At 48.2% G+C, this 21,773-nt stretch overlaps 1 protein-coding gene across 1 annotated transcript in view; it reads right to left on the reverse strand.

Moving 5' to 3' along the window:
- Positions 1–4,971: 4,971 nt before the first annotated feature.
- CASQ2 (calsequestrin 2) overlaps positions 4,972–21,773 on the reverse strand; it is a 33,799-nt gene continuing 16,997 nt past the window's right edge. The window contains exons 4-11 of the mRNA XM_063148377.1: positions 20,666–20,777; positions 18,568–18,641; positions 17,672–17,802; positions 13,440–13,485; positions 10,674–10,728; positions 9,939–10,039; positions 9,525–9,599; positions 4,972–5,795 (exon numbers count right to left, since the gene is read on the reverse strand). Of these exons, the coding sequence (XP_063004447.1) occupies positions 5,586–5,795; positions 9,525–9,599; positions 9,939–10,039; positions 10,674–10,728; positions 13,440–13,485; positions 17,672–17,802; positions 18,568–18,641; positions 20,666–20,777 (804 nt within the window). The 3' untranslated portion in view covers positions 4,972–5,585. The remainder of the gene's footprint in view (positions 5,796–9,524; positions 9,600–9,938; positions 10,040–10,673; positions 10,729–13,439; positions 13,486–17,671; positions 17,803–18,567; positions 18,642–20,665; positions 20,778–21,773) is intronic.

Below are 21,773 nucleotides of genomic sequence, written 5' to 3' on the forward strand. Positions count from 1 at the left end.
CAGGGAGGTGCGCTCTGGCTGCTGTGGGATACCCCCTCCAGCAAACTCAGCTCGTTTAACCCTCCAGGCTTGTTTCATGTGAAGCCATGACACTTTGTCTTCTGCCCAGGTGGTGTGGTGGTGTGATTGCTGGTGGCACTGGGTGTTACTGGTCTCTTCCCACAGTGATAGCAGTCAGGGCTCTGTTGCAAGGGTTGTGGTTCCTATTCTAGATTTGGGACAGTGGGAAAAGAGGTCCACCAAAGATTCTGCTACTTCTGCCCAGGCTGGTGAAACGGCTTTTCCCTGAGCATGTCCCACCTGTCCCCCTCAGAATAAAAGCCTTGTCCGGACATCTTTCTCCTCAGAAAGGAAATGTTGTCCCTCCTCATGTTCACAGCTGGGGATCCAGCACGGGCTCGTGGCAGTGGTGTGAGGGAGGCTGCTTCTCCCTGAGCTGGGCAAGGGGCAGCAGGGGCAGGGAAGGGCTCTGTCCCTCAGTGACCCCCAGCACCATATGCTGTGGGGGTGGGTGAGAAGAAGGAAGGAAGGAAGATGGGCTACACAGAAATGGAGAGAGAAAATAAATTCGGGGAGCCAGTGAAGATCAGAAGAGTAGTATGTCAAGAAGCATGAAAAGAAGGTGAAAAAGCTGTTTTCTTGTTTTCCATAGCATTGGGGACAATGCCCTTCGAGTGCTCTGCTGATCCCTTTTATCACAGGGGCTCGGCAAGAGAAAGCAGGGAGCGAGGCACGGGAAGGATCTTTGCTTCCATCCCAAAGGCAGTTTGTAATCTGATTCCTGAAATGGGTCTTCAAGCTGCAAGGAAGCTCTGTAGCTTTCTTTTTCCCTTTAAATAGCTTAGCACCTTTTAAACCTGGCAGAGTGTTCTGGGAGCTCGGCCAAGACTCTGCCCTGGGCCCTGCCCCATGGTCCCCTTTGTCATTAGATGCCATTTTCTGCCAAAGAGGTGTGGGAGTCATCCCAGGCTGTGCCCCAGGAGTACTGACCAGCCAAGGGCTGCTTTGCTGAGGTCGGGGTACAAGGGAGTGGGGAGAAGGCAGGGGATGCTGCAGTGCAGTGGCTGACCCAGAGTCTTGGGTCCAGGTAGGGCACAGTCCTGCTGGCACGGCCTCGTTACTGAGGTCAGATGTCCGTCCTGCTGTGCTCTGCTCTTTCCAGTTCCTAGCAGCTGCTCCTGCACTGCATGGCATGGATGTACCTGGGGTGTGAAAGCAGCCAGGGGGCAGTGAGCTTTGCCTCAGAGCCCTGGGGTGCTTCTTGCCTGTTTCCGTCCTCCTCTTCAGCCCCTCAAGTCCAGGCATTGGTGTGCAACTGGCTGCACGTGGGGCATCCTCAAAGCCAAAGCTGGGCTGCAGTGGAGAGGAATCCAGATCAATCTTGGCCTCTTTTCACAAGATGTAAGTTAGTGGCAGCTGGGAAGTGAAAGGTTCCTGTCTAATTAATTCTTTTCCAGGGAATAAAAAAGGAATGTTTTCTGTTTGGTGTCTGTGATGGATCCATCATTCCTTTAGGCAGATGTGCAGACAGACAGCGAGAAGCAGCCGGTGTCCTGGGCTCTGGCTGAGCAGCTTCACTCTGGGACGGGCAGCAGCTGAGATCTCTGGTTTCACTATGGGGCTGTTCCTTTCCCAGGGGAGACAGGAGACTCATCACTCCTCAGGAACATCACAAAAACTGCTGACCCTGAAAACATGGAGTAATCTGTGATTTCCAGAGTGCCTCCCTTGTCCTTTCCTCCTGCAGCTGTTTCCCAAATGGCTGACATAAACTCAGAGCACTTTTGCGTTCACACAGCCTCTACATCAGCAACTGCTGCCAAGGCAGAAACTTTCTCCTCCATGTTGTGTATGAGAGCTGCAGTGTGCAGCTCCTGATGGGTTTCCTTCTCCCTTGATTGTTGCCCTTGAGCAGCACAGGGTGTGCTGTGGCACAGCATCCCAAACAATCCCCTCAGCTGTGCCCTCCAGCCCTGTGTCTGGGGGCTGGGAGGAGGTGCTGCATCACTTGGTGTTCTTGCCACATGTACCATGTTAGGAGGGTCCTCACTGTCACTGGGGATAGATAAAACCACCTGTTGGAATACTTTAGGTAATACCTTGACAGTGGTGGGTGATGGTCACCTTAGGGGTCTTTTCCAACCAAAATGGTTGAATGATTCTGTGAAGAAACTGATCAGCTTGAAGCACTCGTGGTTGGGTGAGGGCAAAATACAATTCCTGTCTTTATCTGTATAAAGACCTGTTTAATATGTCTAGTTAACATGCTGGAGCAAAAGAGCTATTTGTGAAGAAAGACGTGCTTGTTAAGCACTCAGTGCTGCCCACATACACAAATTTGTGTTTTTTAAATAAAGGGTTTTTTTGCAGGTTCCTCATCCAAATGTGCTGACTCTTTCCTCCCAGTGTATAGTGGGCAGGGTGAGGCTGGCTTTGCTCCTCAGGGCCACCAGTGCCTTTCAAATGCCAGGTGTTCCTACTTGCGACAGAGGAGCCCAGGAGCACCTGGGCCTGTGATCCTGTGTGTCATCCCCACACCCCTGTCTTACCTGTCCCTGCAAGCAAAACACTCAAATTCAAGCTGCCCTCTCCTTCACAAGGGGCATTGTGCCCTTCAGCTGTTTGGTCATTAGGATCTTGGGGCAGACAAGGTGTTAATGGGAAAAGCTTTGCTGCCCACCCATCCTCATTGCTGCCCTCCTTCCTCTGTGGCAACGCTTTCCCAACTTTTTATGTGATTGTCCCAAAAGCTGGCAATAAACAGTTCCTGTTTGTGGGTAAAGACAATGCTGAGAACTGTAATGGCAGACTGAGGGAAGAGAAATAGGACAGCCCCATCCCTGGCACCATGAAGGAGTGCCAGCTGTAGGATTAGCTCTTTCCTGCATAACTCAAGGGAAACTTTCCACAAACAACTGGCACCACTCCCCAGTATGAGTTCAGCCTCTACACTTGTACATCATTTCTTTTCCCCCTAGAGGTCTCTTGCTCTGACATGTTCAAGTGCCTGTGGAACACCTGTGCACTTGAACATGTCCCTAGTGCTGTCTGCAGGGTCTGCCTGGGCAATCTGGGCCTCTCAGAGCATCTAGAGTGGGGCACTTCAGAGCAGAGGGGCATCCACAGGGGGAGAGGAGCACACAGAAAGCACTCAGGCACTCGGCACATCTGGAGATTGTGCCAGTAAGGAAAGCCAGTAGAGGAACTTTTCATTATTCTTTGTGTTTGGAGTGACTGATGAGGAGGCACATGGTCATTGCAGGCTGTTACCTTATGCAGGGTGAAACTGTTCATGATTTGCTCCTGGGAATAGCCCAAAGGTAAAGATAATCTAGTTCTTTCCTCAGGTCAGTAGTTGTCCCTTAATCACAGACCAGGAGGCTACCAAAGGGCTGCTTCTGCCTCCTCTTGCTCCTTACCAGTGTGGGTGAATGAGACCTTGAGTCCTGCTCCTTGAGCTGGGCTCCCCCAGCAAACCTTGAGGAAAAAGGAGAGTGCTGGGCACCCTGTCAGCCAGCAGAGAGTAGGAATGGAAGAGAGGAGGAAACCTCCACGCCTAGAGCACACTGAATTTCAAGACTTTTGAAAGTTATTCATCACCTCAGAGCAACCAGTTGATTGTTCTCCCTGAACAAACTTGGTTCATCTTCTGAGCAATCATAAGAAAGCATGGAAGAGCAAATGGTTGACCTGGGGGCTTTGCTGCCCTGTCTATTCTTCCAACAAGCTGTGTCTGAAAAGCACATGTTGAGGGTTTGATGCTCAGCAAGGAGCTTAATTGGGCATAAGCCATCTACCATGTTAGCATAGTATTCATTCTAGTGCATAGAGACAGAGAGAAATCCAGCTATGTCTTGTTCATACTGGTATTTTCCAGCAAGGGGACATGGCACAAATGGGAACATAGCAATACTTCAGCTTTTTCATACCAGTAGTTTCAAATTTCTATTTCAGCTAATGTAGAGAGAGGGAGTCAAAGAAACTGATCAACAGGTAGGGGAAAAAAATATCTATAAAATCTTGCTTTGCAGTTCATCTGATAAAGGAAATATATAGTGTGTAAACCTTGTTTCTCACCAAGATTCACATTTGTGTAACTGATTCTTCTGTCCCTCACATCACATTTCTCTGTCCTAAGCCAGTATAAGGAGGGTCAGAACAATGTTTTTTGTTTGTTGCAAGAGAGGAGATGTGTACACTACCTATGCTAGCAACTCTGAACAACTGCAGAACATCTCTATAAATGTATTTATACATCTCTGAACTCTCCATACATTGCACTATTGCCAAACATAAGAAGCTGAGACAATTGAAATTTGCCAGCATGGGGAAGCAGGGAGACCTAATGCAGCCACAGTGCCTGGCACATGGATGGTGCTGCACTGACCAGGACCATGGAATGGACCCTGGGCTTTGTGAGTGACCCCCTTGACTGCAAACTGGCACCCTCAACTCCTTCTCAGCCTGCAGCCAAGAGAGGCTTCTCACATGGGACATCTGAGTCTCTAGGCAGGGAGTAGCTGTGCAACTAAGTACTCAAAAGCCAAACAGCTTGAATCCTCTTCACTGCTCACACCCCAACACACCTCATCCACTGTCTAATGTGTTTGGATGGATGTGTTCCCTCCTGACATCTTGATCATGGGAAAAGATGCTGCATGGGCTTTGGGTGAAGAGTCAGCAAAAGCTGGAAGGTCATGGGGAATAGGAGTGCTTCAGGATGGGCCCCTGTGGATGTTTCCATTGGCTTGGCTCAGTGCCATGATCTTCAGGCTCAGTGGTTTGGACTCACACTGGGCTCAGAGCTGGACCAGCCTGTCCAGCAGTTCAGGAGTTCATGAGCTTTGTGTCTCATATCAGGATCCCTGCACTGACCCCAGCTGTGGCCTGAGCTTTCAAGAAGAAAGAGGCTCAGACAGGGGACCCAGTGTTTGGTTTTGCATTGCGCTGCCAGACAAGAATATCCTGTCGTTATGTGGAATCACTGAAAACTTTAATAGCATCCCTAAAACCTCCCTCCCCTCCCAAAGCATTTTTCTGGCTCTTAGCATGTTAGGGAGTAGCTACAGACTCCCACAGCAGAACTTGCAGGATTGAGTGGTCTTGGCAGAGTAGCTGCAAAGGGCATCGTGTTTAATAAAAGGGCTAGACTTTACAGTTAGGGTTTTCCCTATGTCTTGAAGTGAGATTTGGTCTTTGGATGTTAAGTGCTGGGCTGATGAACACAGAAAATACAAAGTGGCTCCCTGCGTCCCTCTGGCAGCAAGCAGGCAGGCACTTTTCTCCTGCCCTGGGACACTGGGGCAGATTCCCTGCAGGTTCCTGCAGTCCTTGCTAAGGAGGCGTGATTCCCAGCGGTGCTGGGCGCCCGCAGGCGCTGCCCTCCGCAGGGGCGGCCCCGGGGGCTCAGCACCGCTGGGAATCAGGCCAGGGGCTCCCGGCAAGGGCGAGGGCAGGGGAGCGGGGCCGGGGAAAGAGAGGAGCAGCGGTGCTTGCTGATGCTCAAACAAAGGTCTTCCGATGGAGGGACCTGCCGCAGGGCCGGGGCTCTCGGGCCCCACAAGTCAAACTGCACAGAGTCACAGTTAGTCGTCGTCATCATCATCATCGTCATCGTCGTCGTCATCATCGTCATCGTCGTCATCGTCGTCATCGTCGTCATCGTCGTCGTCTTCATCGTCGTCATCATCCTCGGTGTTTATCTTCCCAGAAAGCACGTCCTCTATCCAGTCCTCCAGCTCCTCGGCTGTGGGCAGGTCGTCATCATCTCTGATGTCCATCCAGACGCTGTCAGCCTGTGGGGACAGGTGATGAGGGTTAGCTGCCCTCCGGGACACAGGGTGGGACACAGCTGTTGGGGGGAGAGGGCAGGAGCACGGTGGGATGCTGGCATTGGCTCCCTCTTTGTACAGCCTGTGGGCAGGCTCAGCAGAGCATCTCTGCCCTTGCACTGGGATCCCCACCTCCCCCTGGGGTGCTGCTGTGTCTGACCAGGGCAGGGGGGCTGCTCAGCAGGTTTATGGGAGTGTCTGGTGCTGTGTGCCCTGATGAGGTGTGTGCCTGTGAGCAGGAGCACTGCCCACCTGATGCATTCCTCACTCCATCTGGACAGTTCTGTGGACTCCAAGTCTACGTAAAGAGATATCAAAGAGGCCTCTGCCAGCACCTGCTGCATCATCCCAGTTTGCAGGACATCACAGTGGTTCCTTCCTTCCATCCAGAACCCTTCTGGGACCTCTTCCTTGGAGCCTTCACAATCTCCTGTCAGCACCCTTTCTCCACAGCCTCCTTTACAATCACCCTTGCCTCAGGACCTTGCTCTGGACTCTCCATGTGTGATAATGGCTCCTAGTCTTGGAAGAGCCTTTCCTTAGATCATCTCAGCCATGCTCCCATGCACACCAGGGATCTCAGCTGAAGAGTGGTGAGAAACACCAATGCCCTGGACTGCAGGTGCCCCTGTTCTTTCCCCCTGGCTGTCTGCATTGCTTCCATAAACAAAAAAAGATGGGAGAATTCAGTAAGAAGACAATGACAAATTTGTGACTGCTACCCAGGGACAGCAAGATTATTTGGTCTCTGAGGTCTGGAAATGAAAGTTTTCCTCTCTGCTGTGCTATAGGTTCCTTGGGTAAATGCCTGGATAAGCCCCTTTCTGTTCACTGTCTCCCCTCCATAAAACAGGATCAGCCTCCTGTTTTGCAGAGGCACTGTGAGCTTATCTCATGCAGCATTTGATGTTGCAGAAGCAACTTCACATATCAGAAGACATCTACCAGCTTTTGCAAATGCATCCAACTTCTTTCCCTGTCTGTGGTATTTAATTCTCTTTGATTTACAGCTCGCTAAAAAGCCAGACCAATTTCTGCTCAAGGAAAGTGGTGTCTCCCATATTTTCCTCCTAAATCACAATATTTTCCTCCTAAATCACCAAAACTGCACTAATAAAGAACCCTGGAGAGGCATGCAGTCCTTGCTCCACTCAAATGTTAATGTTCCCAACCTCAGGACTGTTCGTGCGGAAAAAAGTGACACTTTTAAATAATGGGAAGAGGAGTGGCTCCATTTCACCTCCAGAAGGTGGTGTGCAAATAAAGCAGTGATATTTTGCAGGGCATCATGGCCCTAGTCCTGAGCCACAGTCACCACAATGTGATGAGCCAGCTGGGGCTGCTGGGAGCTCTGGTGTTTGCATTGGCAGGTTTTTACAGAAGTGATGGGGTCACAGGGGTTATGTCCACTGAAGCCAGCAGCAGTGTTTATTTTCACTCTGTTGTGTAAGTCCCACTTTGTACCTGTGTAGCTTGGCTGAATGCAGTGATGTAACACTGAAATAATAAAATGAGCTCAATGTTTGTTTTAGATATCACCTGCCAACCTAGAACTTTCTTAAATCTCTCTCGAGAAATAAAGAAAGGACTTAAGAGGAATGAAATAAAACCTGCAAATACTGTAATCAACAGCCTGAAACATTTACTATATCAAAGCCAGATAATGCAGGAGTTTTTACAGGTCTCTGAGTGACTGCTGAATAATAAGGCATATGTTCTTACCTAATTCTGCTTTCTATATGATTCTCATGCCACTGATAATCCCACTTCCATGAACTTCCATTGAGTGCTGTTTAATGTAGCTTTGACGTGACTTAAACATGACCAGTCACAGTAAATATAAAGAAGGGAGATACTGTGTTAAGGGCATAAGACTGGAAGACTTGGGCTCTCTTTCTGGCTTGTCCATTCATTTCTCTCATGGTCTTAGGTGACAGGTGCTGTTTTGGCCCTTTTTCCTTTTGTCTCTCCCTTAACAATTCTGCTAAGGAGCATTAACTCACTGGGTCTCCACTCTCTAGGGGTCTGCCCCATGGTCTGGTGGAGTACTGCTCTATTGCAGGCAAAAAGCTCACGTGCAGCCAGGGCTGAAACTACTCCCTGACTCCCAACTCAGCCTCTCAGCCACCTCAGTGGGATGAGCAAGACCCAAGGACTCTGCTTTCTTCGTGACACCATTGCTTTGCCTTCCCCACCAGGTCTCCTGTGTTACAGCCTTGCAGCATCTGTTGTAACAGGAGTACAAGCATCCAGTACACCCTTGCTGTCCCTCTTTTTCTGGGGCAGTACAGGAGAAAGGATGTGGAGGCTGGAAGCAAGGTCAGTGTTGAGCCAAACCAGCACCCAGCCCCACACATTTGTCCCAATTTTAACTCCCTCTTTGCTCTCTTCTGATGAAACATCAAGTTCACTTATGACTCAAATTTTTTGAAACATGAAGTCAAGCACCAATTTACAAACACTTCTGCAGTGGAGAGATTTCTGTTTCCAGAGGCACTTTCATACCCACACAGGTTCATTTTAAAGAGATTAAAACAAACACCCAGCACTTAAATGTTAAAAATAAACTAAGGTAACAGTTTAGGCAGGAGCATGCTGCATTACAGGCTCTCTGATCATCTGGACTGTTATTGTCAGAAAGAGGAAAGAATGGTTTCTCTCTGTGTCAGGGCTGTTCCATTGCACTCAGCAGCTCTGCTGAGATCTCTGCTGGTGAGGGTCAGACGGGTCCCTCTCCCACCTGCCTTAAAAGCTCACAGGGTATGGGCAACCTGAGATCAGTCCCATGATTTCTGGTTTGAAGGCCACCACAGTGAAAACAGTAGCTGCTAGAAACTCATCCCAATAGCACAAATGTGGGCGCTGTGGGTATTGTTCTCCCTCAGCTGTGCCAAAGCAGCACCTCTGCCTCTGCAGGTCTCCCTCTGCAGCTGCTCCTGTGGGATGGTGTGGGAACCTTCACCAGGCGTGGGGCAGGCAGGCAGGTCTCCTCTTCCCACCCAGATCCCACCAGCACTCCCTGCACAGCAGTGGCTGAAGGGCAGGAGGGCCTGGATGAATCCCAGTGCACCCTCCTTACGGCAGCAGGATTCCTTGATTACCAGTTTATGCTGTACTTCTGTTAAAGCTGTGTATTTATTTAGCTTTTTTCAAGCTGTGCAGTTTCTCCCTGTCATCTGCTGGGGATAATCTTTCCCTCCTACACTCAAGCTGTGCCCTTTTGCTTCTGTAGAAAACAACAACCTCCTGTTACTCCTCTTCTCCTCCCCTAAGCATGGCTTTCTTTTCCCCCTACACACACTTTTTCTACACAAAGCCACCCAAGCTGTTGGAGCAGGGAATGGATGATGGTGCATGCTGTGAGCTGGGGTGAAATATAAGATCTTGAAACCAAACTGGGCAAAGCCCTGAATCCCAGGCCACAGAGGCTGGTGCTGTCCCCAGCAGATGTGGTTTGTGGTTTGTGATTTGGCAGCAGAAACACACTCAGACTAAAGCCCTAAGCCTGACATCAGAGGTGTTACAAACCCTGCGCCATGTGGGAAGGGTGAGGCTTTCATATTTTTTCTCTGTTCTACCTGCACTTAACAGTGGAAATCCCACTGATTCCAGTGTCCCTCCTGAGGGACGTCCCCAACCCTTCCAGCACCCTAATTTTGGGATCACTGGATTTTCTGGGCACGTGCTACTCACATCTGTGACGTTCACCACCCCAATCTGTGGTCTGAACAGGTCGATCTTGAAGGTCTTCTCCCAGTAAGTGATGAGCTGCAGGAGTGAGACACACAAAGCTCAGTCAGGGGTGTCTGGGGAGTGAGGAATGTGCATCCATGTGTGCATGCAGAAAGGAGAGGCTGAACACAAGCTTGGCCTGTTACACATGGCAAAGGAAAGCGCCGGCTCCAGGGGTGTTCCTAAGACAATGCCCACTTGGGAGGCAGACCCAAACAAGCAGCTTTCAAGGGCCTGTGGTCCAGTTTCCCATCCTTCCCTGTCCCATATTCCCTGGGGCAATTCCTGCACTTGTGTGTGCACCCCCCCACACCCCCTCATGCCCATCCCATCCATGAATTAAAGCAAGAAAGGCAAACAGCCTCTGCCACTCACCAAAGGAAAGTCGTCAGGGTCAATCCAGACAATGCTCAGGTCGGGATTATCGGTGTTGTCCCTGGCAACCTGCTTCAGGATTTCCAGGAACTCAAAACCATCTGAAATGATACATGAACCACTGCAACTCTCCTGCAAATGCACAGGCACTTTTTGCTTGTGGGGGTTTCCAGCTTCCCTGGCTCCCCTATGCACACAGGAGTTGTTTATAGTTCTCATTAAAATGCTGTCTCCCAGCGCTTTCTTTTGATAATAAGGCTTTTAATTTCAAGCATCCTCCTCGGGTATTGAAATTAGTTACACATGAATTAAGCCCCATAATCCTTCCGTGGAGTGAAACAATGTCACTATTTTCTTGTGGTGAGGAGGAACTGAGCCCCCAAGAGGCCAAAGCTTTCCGATTTGCTGATGGCTCTGAGAAGCACCGATGGCACGGCTTTTCAGGAGTCAGTGGCTTTGTGTTTCCCACATGCCTATCCCACAGCCAGCCCTCAGCACACTCCCAGAGCTGCACAGCAAGATGGATGCAGAGTTAGGGAGCAAATACTGGTACTGGGGTGGAAGGAATGATTATTTTTTTCCCAGGCAATCATCCATTTCTATCCAAAATTTGATCCTGGCTAGCACACCTGCTAGCATAAACACCCAGTAGGTGTCTACAATGCAAACAAAGCAGACGAAAATACATTTTCTTGAAGGATGGAGAGTCACACAAGGAAGAAAATGGGCTCCTACCTGGGTCATCTTCTTCAGCAAAAGCTACGATGTGAATGCCCTCCATGTCATCCTCCTGGAAACAACACAACTATTACTGATGGGCCAGGGAGGGAGGACAGAGTCTGGGTGGTTGCTGGAGACAGGAGCACTGGGATGGCTTCAAAAAGGGCAATTACAGAGGGAGGCTTGACTGGAGGCCCAGAGAGAAACCAGAAATGGGAGCTGAGGTGAGGCTGCCTCATGAAGGTATTTAGTACTGAAGGGGGTAGTTTGGGTAGTGTTGCTGAAACTCTTTGGATAAAAATTAGGTGGGCACCATGATGGCAATGGCAAGGGAGCTTCTGATGATGTGAGGCAAAAGCTTCTCTGCAGAAAAGGTCAAGGGCTTTCTAGGATGAGAATAGAGGCTCCCCCTTCATGCCTGAGACCACCTATCCTCATTAATTTTCAGCTCCCAGGGGATGGTTTGCAAGGAAACAAATATCTGCCACCATGCTCAGCTCCTTTGGGGCCAGCAAAGAAGTTTTCTCACAATATGAGAGGCAAGGTGGCTCATTTGGGCCCCTATTTGGAGCTGAAGGGTCTCTGCTTTAGGTGAGGGTCTCCGAGAGCAGTGAGGGAAATTGAGTGGGGGGCACATTTCAGGGCTCCAGTGAGTGGAGGACAGAAATTACAGCCTGGTGGATTACTTTTCTCCATGAAACACATGAGTAATGATATTGGCAAAGGCCAATGGATCTGCTGGCCAGTTCATCATCTGCCTGCTATGAATGTCATCTCTGAATTATCCCATGGATCGGTTTCGCCTTCCTCACCCGCTGTCGGTCCCAGTTTCCATTTCAATTGGTTTTAATGCAAGCAAAAATTCCCATCTAAATGCTAATTTCTTTTCCCTTCTGAGCCCAGAGGTGAAAAAGCCACCATCAAATACTGAAAGGGAAAAAAAATCCTGAAAGATTAAGTGGAAAACATTATCTTTAAAAACAATAGTGGATGCTCAGCCTTTGTGGATGTCTTCAGGGAATACGTTTTCACCGGGACATTCCACGCAGATTTACTTGGGATTCAGACCACTTACAGCTGGCAAAATTTACACTGTTGCTTTTTCTTCATATTCACCAGCAGCATTGTCAGACAGCAAAATAAAATTAATATGTCTATATGCTACATATAATTACATGTATGTACTGATATAATGCAGCTCTATTCTGTCCTGCAAGGCAGCAAACAAAACTGGACTAACTCCAGGGAAGGCAGTGAGGATGTTGTGACCTGGCAGTGAGATCAGAATCCAGCCCCCTGCCTTCTGTAGCTATGAGCCCACTGCTTGTGGCAGAGGCAAGCTCTGTATTCCCAGGCTGCTGGTTGAGCAAGCATCCCACCATTGGGAATTCACACTTTTCATGAGGCTGTTTTAGAATATGGCCAGTATGAAAGTGAAACCACTGCTTGTGTAATTTGGGTCTCGCTGAAGTGCCATTAGAAACCTTGGAGGGGCTTTGGTGGATCTTGGAAGCTGTGTTCTATACAGAATCTGTATTTCAAAACAAAATGAAAAGCTATTGTGCCTAAGTGACTCATAACTCCTGGTTCAGTTTTATTACCTCTTGCCTTGCTATATTAAAGACTCCCAAGGTTTTTGCCACTTTGGAGTCCCGTGGTGTTTCATGTTACACAGCCAAGAAGGGGACATCTAAATGCTGTTATAAATGTGTCAAGTCTTTTGAAAGAATGACTGCATCTTCCTTAGTGTCTGTAAAGCACCTGTTCAGCCTTGCTTTTCTGCATTCATCTGGCACTTGAGAGCCCCTGACTAGCTTTTAACACCATATTCACTCACAGTGAAGGGATAATTTTGTTATACACAATTTTTCCTTCATTTTCACCCTTCTTTTCCCCGCCCCTGCAGACCCCATGACTCCTCTGTGTGAGATAGAGGCCAAAATGCAGGTTAGTTCTTCACAATTGCTGATTTGCATCTTGCTTGCACTGTGAGAAGTGCAGTCAATACAGGATCTGCTTTGAAATCTATATAATTAACTGTACTGTCTGCCTTCACTTCCATTTTGAATTGTTCAAGTGCTCTTGTACTTTTACAAGGACACATAGTGAGAGGATGGGGGAGAATGGATTTAAACTGAAAGAGGGTAGATTTAGACTGAATGTAGGGAAGCAATTCCTCACTGTGAGGGTAGTGAGGCACTAGAACAGATTATCCAGAGAAGCGCTGGATACCCCAGTCTCTGGAAGTGTGCAGGGTTAGGTTGGATGGGGCTTTGAGCAACCTGCTCTAGTGGAAGGTGTCCCAGCCACAGCAGGGGATAGGAAACAGATGATTTTTAAGGTCCCTTTGAACCCAAACCAGTCTATGATTCTGTGAGTTTCCATGAGACATCTGCACAGTGAGCAGGCCACAGAAATCATCCCACCAGCAGCTCTGGTGCCCTCAGCACTCAGCTGAGATGGAGCATCCTTGGGCAGGATCTCTCACAGGCCCCACACCTGCCTGGCACACTGCTTATCTTTCCCTCCTCCTTCTCTCTGTGAAGCAAGCAGGAGCCAGCCCAGCTCGCCATTGCTGCTGTGCAAAGCCCTTGAGCACCCTGGTTGAAGTGAGGCACTCGGCAGTGCACGCAAGGCTTTCCCATTTTCCCAGAAGAGACAGAGTAGCTTTGCAAGGAAGGAAAGGTGATGTTCTGCCCAGGCAGAGGCTGCAGCTCTTGAGCAGCAGTTTCTTGTCGGAAGCTGGCAGGGGACACGATGGTTCCCACCACAGGTGCTTACCCATGTCTCAAACATGTCCTCGGGGCGCAGCTTCCTCAAGGTGGCCCTGCAAGGGAGACAGAAATGCTCTTTGAGGACATATCCAGCACTGCCACACGTGACACTGTCAGCATCACGGGAAAGTCACCATGGCAGGTTTGGCTGGTGGCTGGAGTCAGCCACCACATTTTGAATACAAGAATGGGGGCACTGTAGGTAAATTTATGCCTTTATTTTTGGTGATAAAACCCTGCCCATGGCCCCACTGGAGTCACTGCAGCCACTGTTTCTGCTTGGGAAGATGAGACACCTCTCTGTGCTGGGATGTGCTGATGAATTTGTCCCGTACATGGCAGACCGGTCTGTCTGTCCTGAGAGCATGAGACAACAATCACTTTTGTTTTGGAGTCCCTGGGACATTCCTAATGGGCTCTGGCCCCCTTTTCTCCTGGTTTCACCCCAGCAAAATTTCAGAACAGAAATCTTTCCCACCTCTGTGGAAGCAAAGAAGACAGAATTAACTCTGGGAAGAAAATTTGGACCCTAACAACTACTGACAAGAAAATTTACATGCTAAGACTGGTCAAAGAATTTTTTTTGAGAAGTAGTACATAAAGGTAAAAAAGATTAATTTTCAGACACACCTGTAGCAGGAAGCCTGGCAAGTTGAGAGTTGATTGGTGTTAGAGGGGCACTCAAAGAACACAAAGCCATAGAAGATGAACACAAAGCCATAGAAGACAAACACAAATCATCCTTTGCACATCTGCTTGCTGAGGTATCAGCTGTTTGGGAGGATCCCCCAGCAGAGCAGGTCTCCCTGGCTGACCTGCCCCAGGACCTGCTGCAAAGAGAGGTGTCAGTCTGTGAGGTTTTGGAACAGATTGGTAGGAGTGGCAGCGTGTTGCCAGACCCAGGTGGAGTAAGTGAGATGTGTAACCTGTCACTTCAATTTGTCCAACAAACAGAGCAATGGAAACAAGAAAACATTTTGTGGAGGTTCCTAATGGACCTTAGGAGCCACAGAACTGAGCTCCAGTTAGATCAGAGAAGGAGAATCTCCTGTGGATTAATAACATTGAGGGGTGGAAATGAATGGTCAGTTTTCATGACAGAGGGAATTCACCAATTTAGATTCATAGCATATTCTTTGGCATGATCATAAGCACAACATATCCCCACATAATCTGAAAAAGATGGGAAATAGGAATATGGCAACATTTGCTTATCATATCCAATTCTTTGGCAACCAACAAAGGCCTGACTATCAGTTGATACAGAAGATCTCCCGAGACCTGAGTGTCTGCATGATAAACAGACATACAGCAAGTAACACACTTGCAGAAAACCAGCCCTGAGTGTACAGGTGCAGCAATTGGTTCTAAATTAGTTGTAATTAATTTTTGCCTCTCAGGAAAGGAGCCCAGGTGTCACAAATTGAGAAAGAATCAGCTCCAAAGGAAAAAGGCCAAAAGAAGGTTGCAAACAGTTGGGAAATGGCCAAGAGTAAAACAGACCATTATGGCAGTGGACAGCTACAGTGTGAGCCATGACAGTGGAGTTATGTGCAGTTCTGGTCATGCCATCTCAGAAATTATATTGATAACTGAAAAAGGCACTTGGAAGCGTGGGAGTGGTGAGTGAAGTTATGGAAGGACCTCTATTTGGTGAAGATTAAATAGATAAGAATTCTATATCTTGTGAAAGAGTTGACTGAAGAGGGTTTTGGCAGGTATTCTAAATACTGGGAACGGTAAAGAAAACGTGAATAGCTTAGAACATGGCCACGGCTCTAATGACATCAAGGTTGCAGATTTGATCCCTGCACAGGTCATTCACTTAAGAGTTGGACTTGATGATGCTTGTGGGTCCCCTCCAACTCAGAATATTCTGTGATTCTCTCTCTACCTTAAGTATTAATCATTGTTCCTCTTAAAAAAGAGTTAGTAGGTGCCCAGAGAAATTATTAGGTAGCAGGTATAAATGAAACAAATAAGAAAGGTCTTTTGATACAATGCATATTTTAGCTGCTGAACTCATTACAATTTGGTACATTCAGCATCAAAACAGAAATAAGGTAAAAGGAGCTATAGAAATTGAAGAAATAGCCACTAAGCACAAGATCAGGGATACAGTTTTTGAACTAGCAAGTCCTTTCATTGTTGATGCTCCAAAACTAGAGATTAAATCAGGCGAATGTGTATTATGTATTTAGGTGCACTTGTACTTGGCTTTTAAGACACTTTCCCTAGCTGTTCTCTGGGGGCAGCTCTTGGAGAAAGGAAACTCAGTGGGAAGGATCTGGGCACACCCACGTGTGCTGATTGCTGTGTTGACTCTGGGTACTTCCCCGTGTTGGAGGAGTGAGGCAACTGGGGTTTGGGTTAGTAAGAGAGAGCAGCATTCAGCCCCCATGTGGCTACACCACAGCTGCAGACAAGTGGGGTTCCAACCCCAGCATTTGCATGTGAAAGAGGCACCAACCCAGAGACTGCACCTTGTAATTTGTATTTGTGCCACTGAGAGTGAAATCTGGGCTGAGCCCTTGGAGTGGCAGTGACCCCCGTGCTCAGATGGACACCCACCTGTGCAGCCTTGGAGGGGTCACCCCACGGTGCTGAGCACCAGCTTCCTGACCTTCTGTGGACAGCATGGACCTTCCCACCACAGCCTGCAGCTGCCCAGCTGAGCTGTCTGTAGGGAGCCAGCACATGGCACCTGCTGAGGTTGCTTCATTTCAATCTACAGATCCTCTCCATGTCTGACCAATTCCAGCCTGTGGCTTTAGGTCCTTTACCGCTGGCAAGGCAGGATGAAGCACTTGTGCTCTGAGAAGCTCAGCATGAACTACTGGGAACATATGGCTGTCACTCACTTCTTCCCCTGCCATGGCAGCACCTTGGCAGGTTTGGGATTTCAGACATACTGTTTCATGGACTCCTTTTAATTATTTTCTGAGCTTTGGCACTTGCAAAATACATGCCCATCCCCTTGCTTCTACCAAGCACTGCAAAACATCCTGAAATATCTAAGACTTGGAGAAATTCCACTGCAATTTTGTGCTGGTGATGTGTTTGCCTTATTAGGATAGAATTTAGATGGCTGTGTCTAATCAGCCTTCTGATGCTGCTGCTTGACAGAAAGAGCTTGGGGAAAGGAAAATGGGAAGGACTAAGGCCAAGAAGCCTAGAAGGTCAGCAACGTGAATTGTGGGTACATGGAAGATAGAGGAGCCCTTCATATTTCAGAAAAAGCAGAGAACTATTTCTGGTGAGTCTCAGATTCTGGAGATGATCTCAACCTCCAGCTGAGCCTGATTTGAGATCCCCTTTTGATATAGATGGCCCTGCTTTCCTCAAACTTGTCTGGCCCCTTGATTGTCTGCTGAGAAGTGCAGTTGTAGGAGCAGCAGGCAGCCTGTGTCCCTCTCCTGAGGCATGGTTCTAAGGGTATAAAAACACAGCACCTCTGGGTAGCTCGGCCCAATACCTAACCCTGTGCTTTTACACAAGATCAGCCTCTCCAGTGGCTTCCAGACTATTTTTGTAGCTGAGTCCCTAAGCAACTGTGCAATAAACCTGATTGCAAAAAGCATGAGCATCCACAGCTCCTGCTGAGTTGATCAAACACTGTAGGTGCTCAGCATGGTTCCCACACAAGGCTCAACACAGCCATAACAGCTGTGGCTTCTTCTCTGTGCCTATGGTCAGCAGGAGCCTCTTAGGCCATTGTGGTTCCTCTGAGCTTGGTCTGAGCTCAGAGACTGCCTCCAGACAGATCTGACACCAGGAGAGGGATACACCCATTAGTAAATCAGTAAATCTGCTTTTGGGAAGGAGGGGATTGGACAGGATTTGGATTTGGATTTGGCTTGAAAGGCCTTGGAGAGTGTCATCTTCTGTACAGACCTAAATTAAAAGCAAGGGCAGTTAGGGCAAGGATTTCACTCTCCACTGCTTTCCAGCCTCACTGCTTTTTGAGTGAGGACTAACCAGGGAGGAGGAAGAGCAGGAGGAGGGAAGCTGTGTTATCTCAGCTCCCTTGTGGTGAATTATGACCGCTGCACAGATACTTGCACCTCTGGGAGTAGGAAAAAACCAGCAATTTCACAGTTTCAAACCTGGGTCAGAAAATCATCAAAAGTAGTCATCATAATAATGTTTTTTGAGAGTGATGCCCTAGAGAGGCAAGGTCACAATGACAAACATCTTAACCCACTTTTCTTGTCCAGGAGCATCCTGAATGCTACTTACCTTCTGTGCTCTCTCACAAAATCAACCAGCTCCTCTTCTGAGTAAGGCTTATCAGGGATGTGGACAGGCTCATCCATAAAGGGTTCGTAGAAGTCCACCTCATTCATCTTTAGGCCAAGCTTCTTGGCAACCTGTTGCAGTGCAGAAGTCACAGGTGAGAGAGCCTGATGTGCCTCTCTGCCTACCCAGAGTCTTTGCTGCTGGCAGAGCTGAGATCAAGGTGCTTCTCCCAGAGCGTGCACTCCTAGGAGTGGCCCACAAAACAGGATGGATCTCTCCTTGTTTAAAAATCCATTGATGCCCCCTACACTACTGGTGTCAAGCACTGGGGCAGAGCAAAGCCTCAGCCCAGGGCCTGTGACCAAACCCACATCAGGACCTGTCTCCATGCTGCAGAAATTGCCTTCTGTCTTGCAACAGGGCCAAAATATCAATGCAGACACCAACACGACTGATGCTGTTGAGTCAGGGACAGAAAGAAGACTCCAGTCTTCAGGTGGATCAGAAGGCAAAAGTGTTTAATGAAAGTAGTGGGTCTTTTTATAATGTGACTTGCTAAGGTGATACTTGATTGGTCTCAAAGCAGAAACATCTCACACCATTGGTGAACTATGAATAGCACACTTTGGAGAACCATATCTATAAACAATGGTTACAGAAAGAGAGATAATTGTTTGAATTTTTTCACCTAAGTTTCTTACAGTTTCTACACAGCTTTCCAGGATTTTCCCGGGAAAATTATGTCTCTCTCTATTCAGAGGATATGTAATTGCTACACTCCACAAAATCCAGGAATGCTGAAGCTGAAACTAGACAATAGATCTGGGAACATCCTGAGCTCTCAGCAAACAGGTGGTGGCATATGTGAGCTACCATGAAGATGTGTGGATGCTTACCCCTTTGTCAAAGGTGGCAAAGAACTTGACGTAGGGCTGGAATTGTTCAGCAGCTTCTTCAAATGCCTTGAAATCTGAAAGAAGAAAAGGGAAACGAAGAAGATGTTTCACAGACAGCTGGCCACACTCTGATCAGCCCAGAAGGTATTGGGGGAAGAATAAATACAAATTACTGCAAACTCCATCAAATGATTGTCCAATGTTTCTTCCACCCTTCCAGGGTTTACAAAGAAGGATGATTTCATGTGCAGAAACGTGCTGTGCAGTCCCACAGTGTTCAGTAAAGCTGCAGAGCCCTGCATGCCACACTTAACTGGGGCTGAAATCAGCAGCTCTGTGAAGCAGGTCAGGGGTAGTTCAGCCTGGGAAATACATCCTTAAGGATTGCTGCCATTCCCTAACAGTCACCAAGGGTGATCAGGCAGGCTTCCCCCACTGCAGGAGAATGGGCAGGAACCAGGTAAGTTTTTACTGTAACTGCTACCAGGTCTCTCTGAGCCTCAGGGTTCAGGAAAGACGCTCTCAGCCTACCAGGGGATTTTACAACAGGCATTTCCCACCTTTCTTTCAGTCATTATTACTGAATAGTGTTAGGATCACAGCCCTGCCCAAGCTGCTCTGCAGCCCAGTTTGAGAAAGATGAAGGGAGAGGTGGGTGGGCTGTTGCATTGCAGACCTGGTGATATGTGGTTTGTTCACTTAGGAATACCTGTCTTTCTGCTAAAGGCAGGACATGCCAGCATGAGGTGCACACTGCCAGCACTGCCCAGAAAGCAGGAAGAGCACTTGGGGCTGGCACATGAGACTGCAGGGCTTGACAGGGAGATTCTAACCTGAGGATTTTTATAGGCTGGTGAAAGTTGGGTTTGCCCAGAATGGTCCCTGTGTAGAGGGGACAGCCTGGCCAGAGAGTGAGAAAATGAGATTAGTTTTCCCACAGTGGACTTGTTAGACTTTTTAGGTAGTTGTAGAGAAATTATGATAGCTTGTCTTTATAAACAACTTGCAGGTGGTGTTTTCTTACTCTGTTTTTTTTTTTTTGTTCTTCTAAAGGACTGTTTGTGAGAAAGATGTTTTTGTTAATTAGCTAATCAAGTGGAATGTATCTAAACTGTTTATAAAAAGAGAAGAGTTTTTCACATTAAAGCTGCTGTTGTGCAAACAAGCCTGCTTGGAGTCCGTGCCGCTTTCTTACTCAACAGCGACATCCATGAGTTGCACATTCCTCAGGGCATGGGAGCAGCCTCTTCCCAGTCTTGGGGTCAGCAAGGAGGAACAGGCCAGTGCCTCTGCCAGGCTGCTCCAAAAGACCCTGCTCACTGCTGCTGTATGTTTGCCACGGTGGTATTTAATGTGTGTCCCCCCTTCCCTTCCCTTCCCTTCCCTTCCCTTCCCTTCCCTTCCCTTCCCTTCCCTTCCCTTCCCTTCCCTTCCCTTCCCTTCCCTTCCCTTCCCTTCCCTTCCCTTCCCTTCCCTTCCCTTCCCTTCCCTTCCCTTCCCTTCCCTTCCCTTCCCTTCCCTTCCCTTCCCTTCCCTTCCCTTCCCTTCCCTTCCCTTCCCTTCCCTTCCCTTCCCTTCCCTTCCCTTCCCTTCCCTTCCCTTCCCTTCCCTTCCCTTCCCTTCCCTTCCCTTCCCTTCCCTTCCCTTCCCTTCCCTTCCCTTCCCTTCCCTTCCCTTCCCTTCCCTCCTCCCTCCTTTGATGCTTTGGGCTCACTGCTCACAGGAAGGGGCACTTTGCTCCTTTTGGTTGCTCTCTCAGTGTAACTGTAACCTCAGCTGATTTTTGGGTGAGGTAAACTCACTTTTACTGCAGGAGCCCCTGGATTATGGCCCTTTTCTCTTGCCAGCAGACACCTTGCAGAAGGGTCACCGATGTTGGTGTAGGCCTGGGCTCACGCATTACACCGGCAGAAACCTGCCTGCAAACACACTCATCCTCCAGCAATTTTCACTCTGTCACAGGCCGATGTTCCATATTCACTCTGTCACAGGCTGCCATATTCCACACCACCCTTCATGTTCATGCAGAACAACCAGTGCCCAGTCCCTGGAGCTCCCAGGCAGGCTCCAAGGCCCACGAGGAACACATTTATCTTACGTTCTGAGTCTTCTCCCTTGAAGTAGCCGATGAGTTTGATTTCGTCGTCGATCTGGTCAAAGGCCTGAAGCTCCAGCTTGCTGTTGATGATCTCCACGGGGTCCTCCAGCAACTGCCATGACAAATGCATGTGGTAACGCAGTGATTTGCAGCACCAACCCATGCCTGGCAGGCTGTGCCACAAGCAGCCTAAGCAGGGAGAAAGAGGTCACCCAATTTCTCTGCTGTTGGAAGCCCTGCTTAGTGCTCTCTGCCTTATTGTGAGGAGCTGAGAGAAGCAGGTCACCTTCAAAGGGACATGTTAGTAGGTTCAATGCAGAGGTGGGAGCATCGAGAGGGAGGCCGATAGAGGACTGGGTAACCCAAATGAATGCTGAGGGACCTACTTTGGAGAGGGGTAAGGAGTAGCAATTTCAGCTGGCTTTAAGGAGGTCAAGTTGAAAGGAGCCGGTATGATTATTGTGGCCATCTGTGAATGATACCTGTGTATCTAAATCTATATATACTTTTTTTCAAGTGTCATTTGCTGGAAGAGGTCATTGCAAAGATCTTGCTTTTGAAAAACATTAACACCAGCTTGCTAGAGGGTGACTAAACAGTGATTTGGAGCAGTAGAAAGTCTGGATGTGAAGTTTCTTGGCTGATCCTCATCCTGTACAAAATAGTTTTAACCTATTCTTTGGTCCTACACACATCAATCACCATGTTAATGAGGAAGTTGGAAGACCTGTCTTTAGGCACTTTAGACTGTCATTGATGCAAACTTTGTTTCTCTTTTCGTAACTTTTTCTCTTTTTTTCTTAACTTTAGTCACTGCTGGTGAAAAGGCTCAGTCTGATTATTTTGCCCAGCAACAGTGGTGTAAATCAAGTGTATTCTCACTAGAAGAAGAAAAAAAGCAGGCAACCCACTGCCTACAGAGGTGTAGAGAACCTCTGGGTTTCTTTTACTTTTCAGATGAGGCTGCCAGGGCACCACAGATATGTCTGGTTTTATTTTCTTGCTTTGCCAGGTATTTTCTGTGTGGAAAACGCAAAACCGGCAATCCTTGCTCTCTTTCTTTTTTCACAGAACATGATTTTTCAGTGACACATCGCATGGCATAGCA

The sequence above is a fragment of the Melospiza melodia genome, chromosome 2 (genome assembly GCF_035770615.1).
Source record: "Melospiza melodia melodia isolate bMelMel2 chromosome 2, bMelMel2.pri, whole genome shotgun sequence".
Lineage (NCBI taxonomy): Eukaryota > Metazoa > Chordata > Aves > Passeriformes > Passerellidae > Melospiza > Melospiza melodia.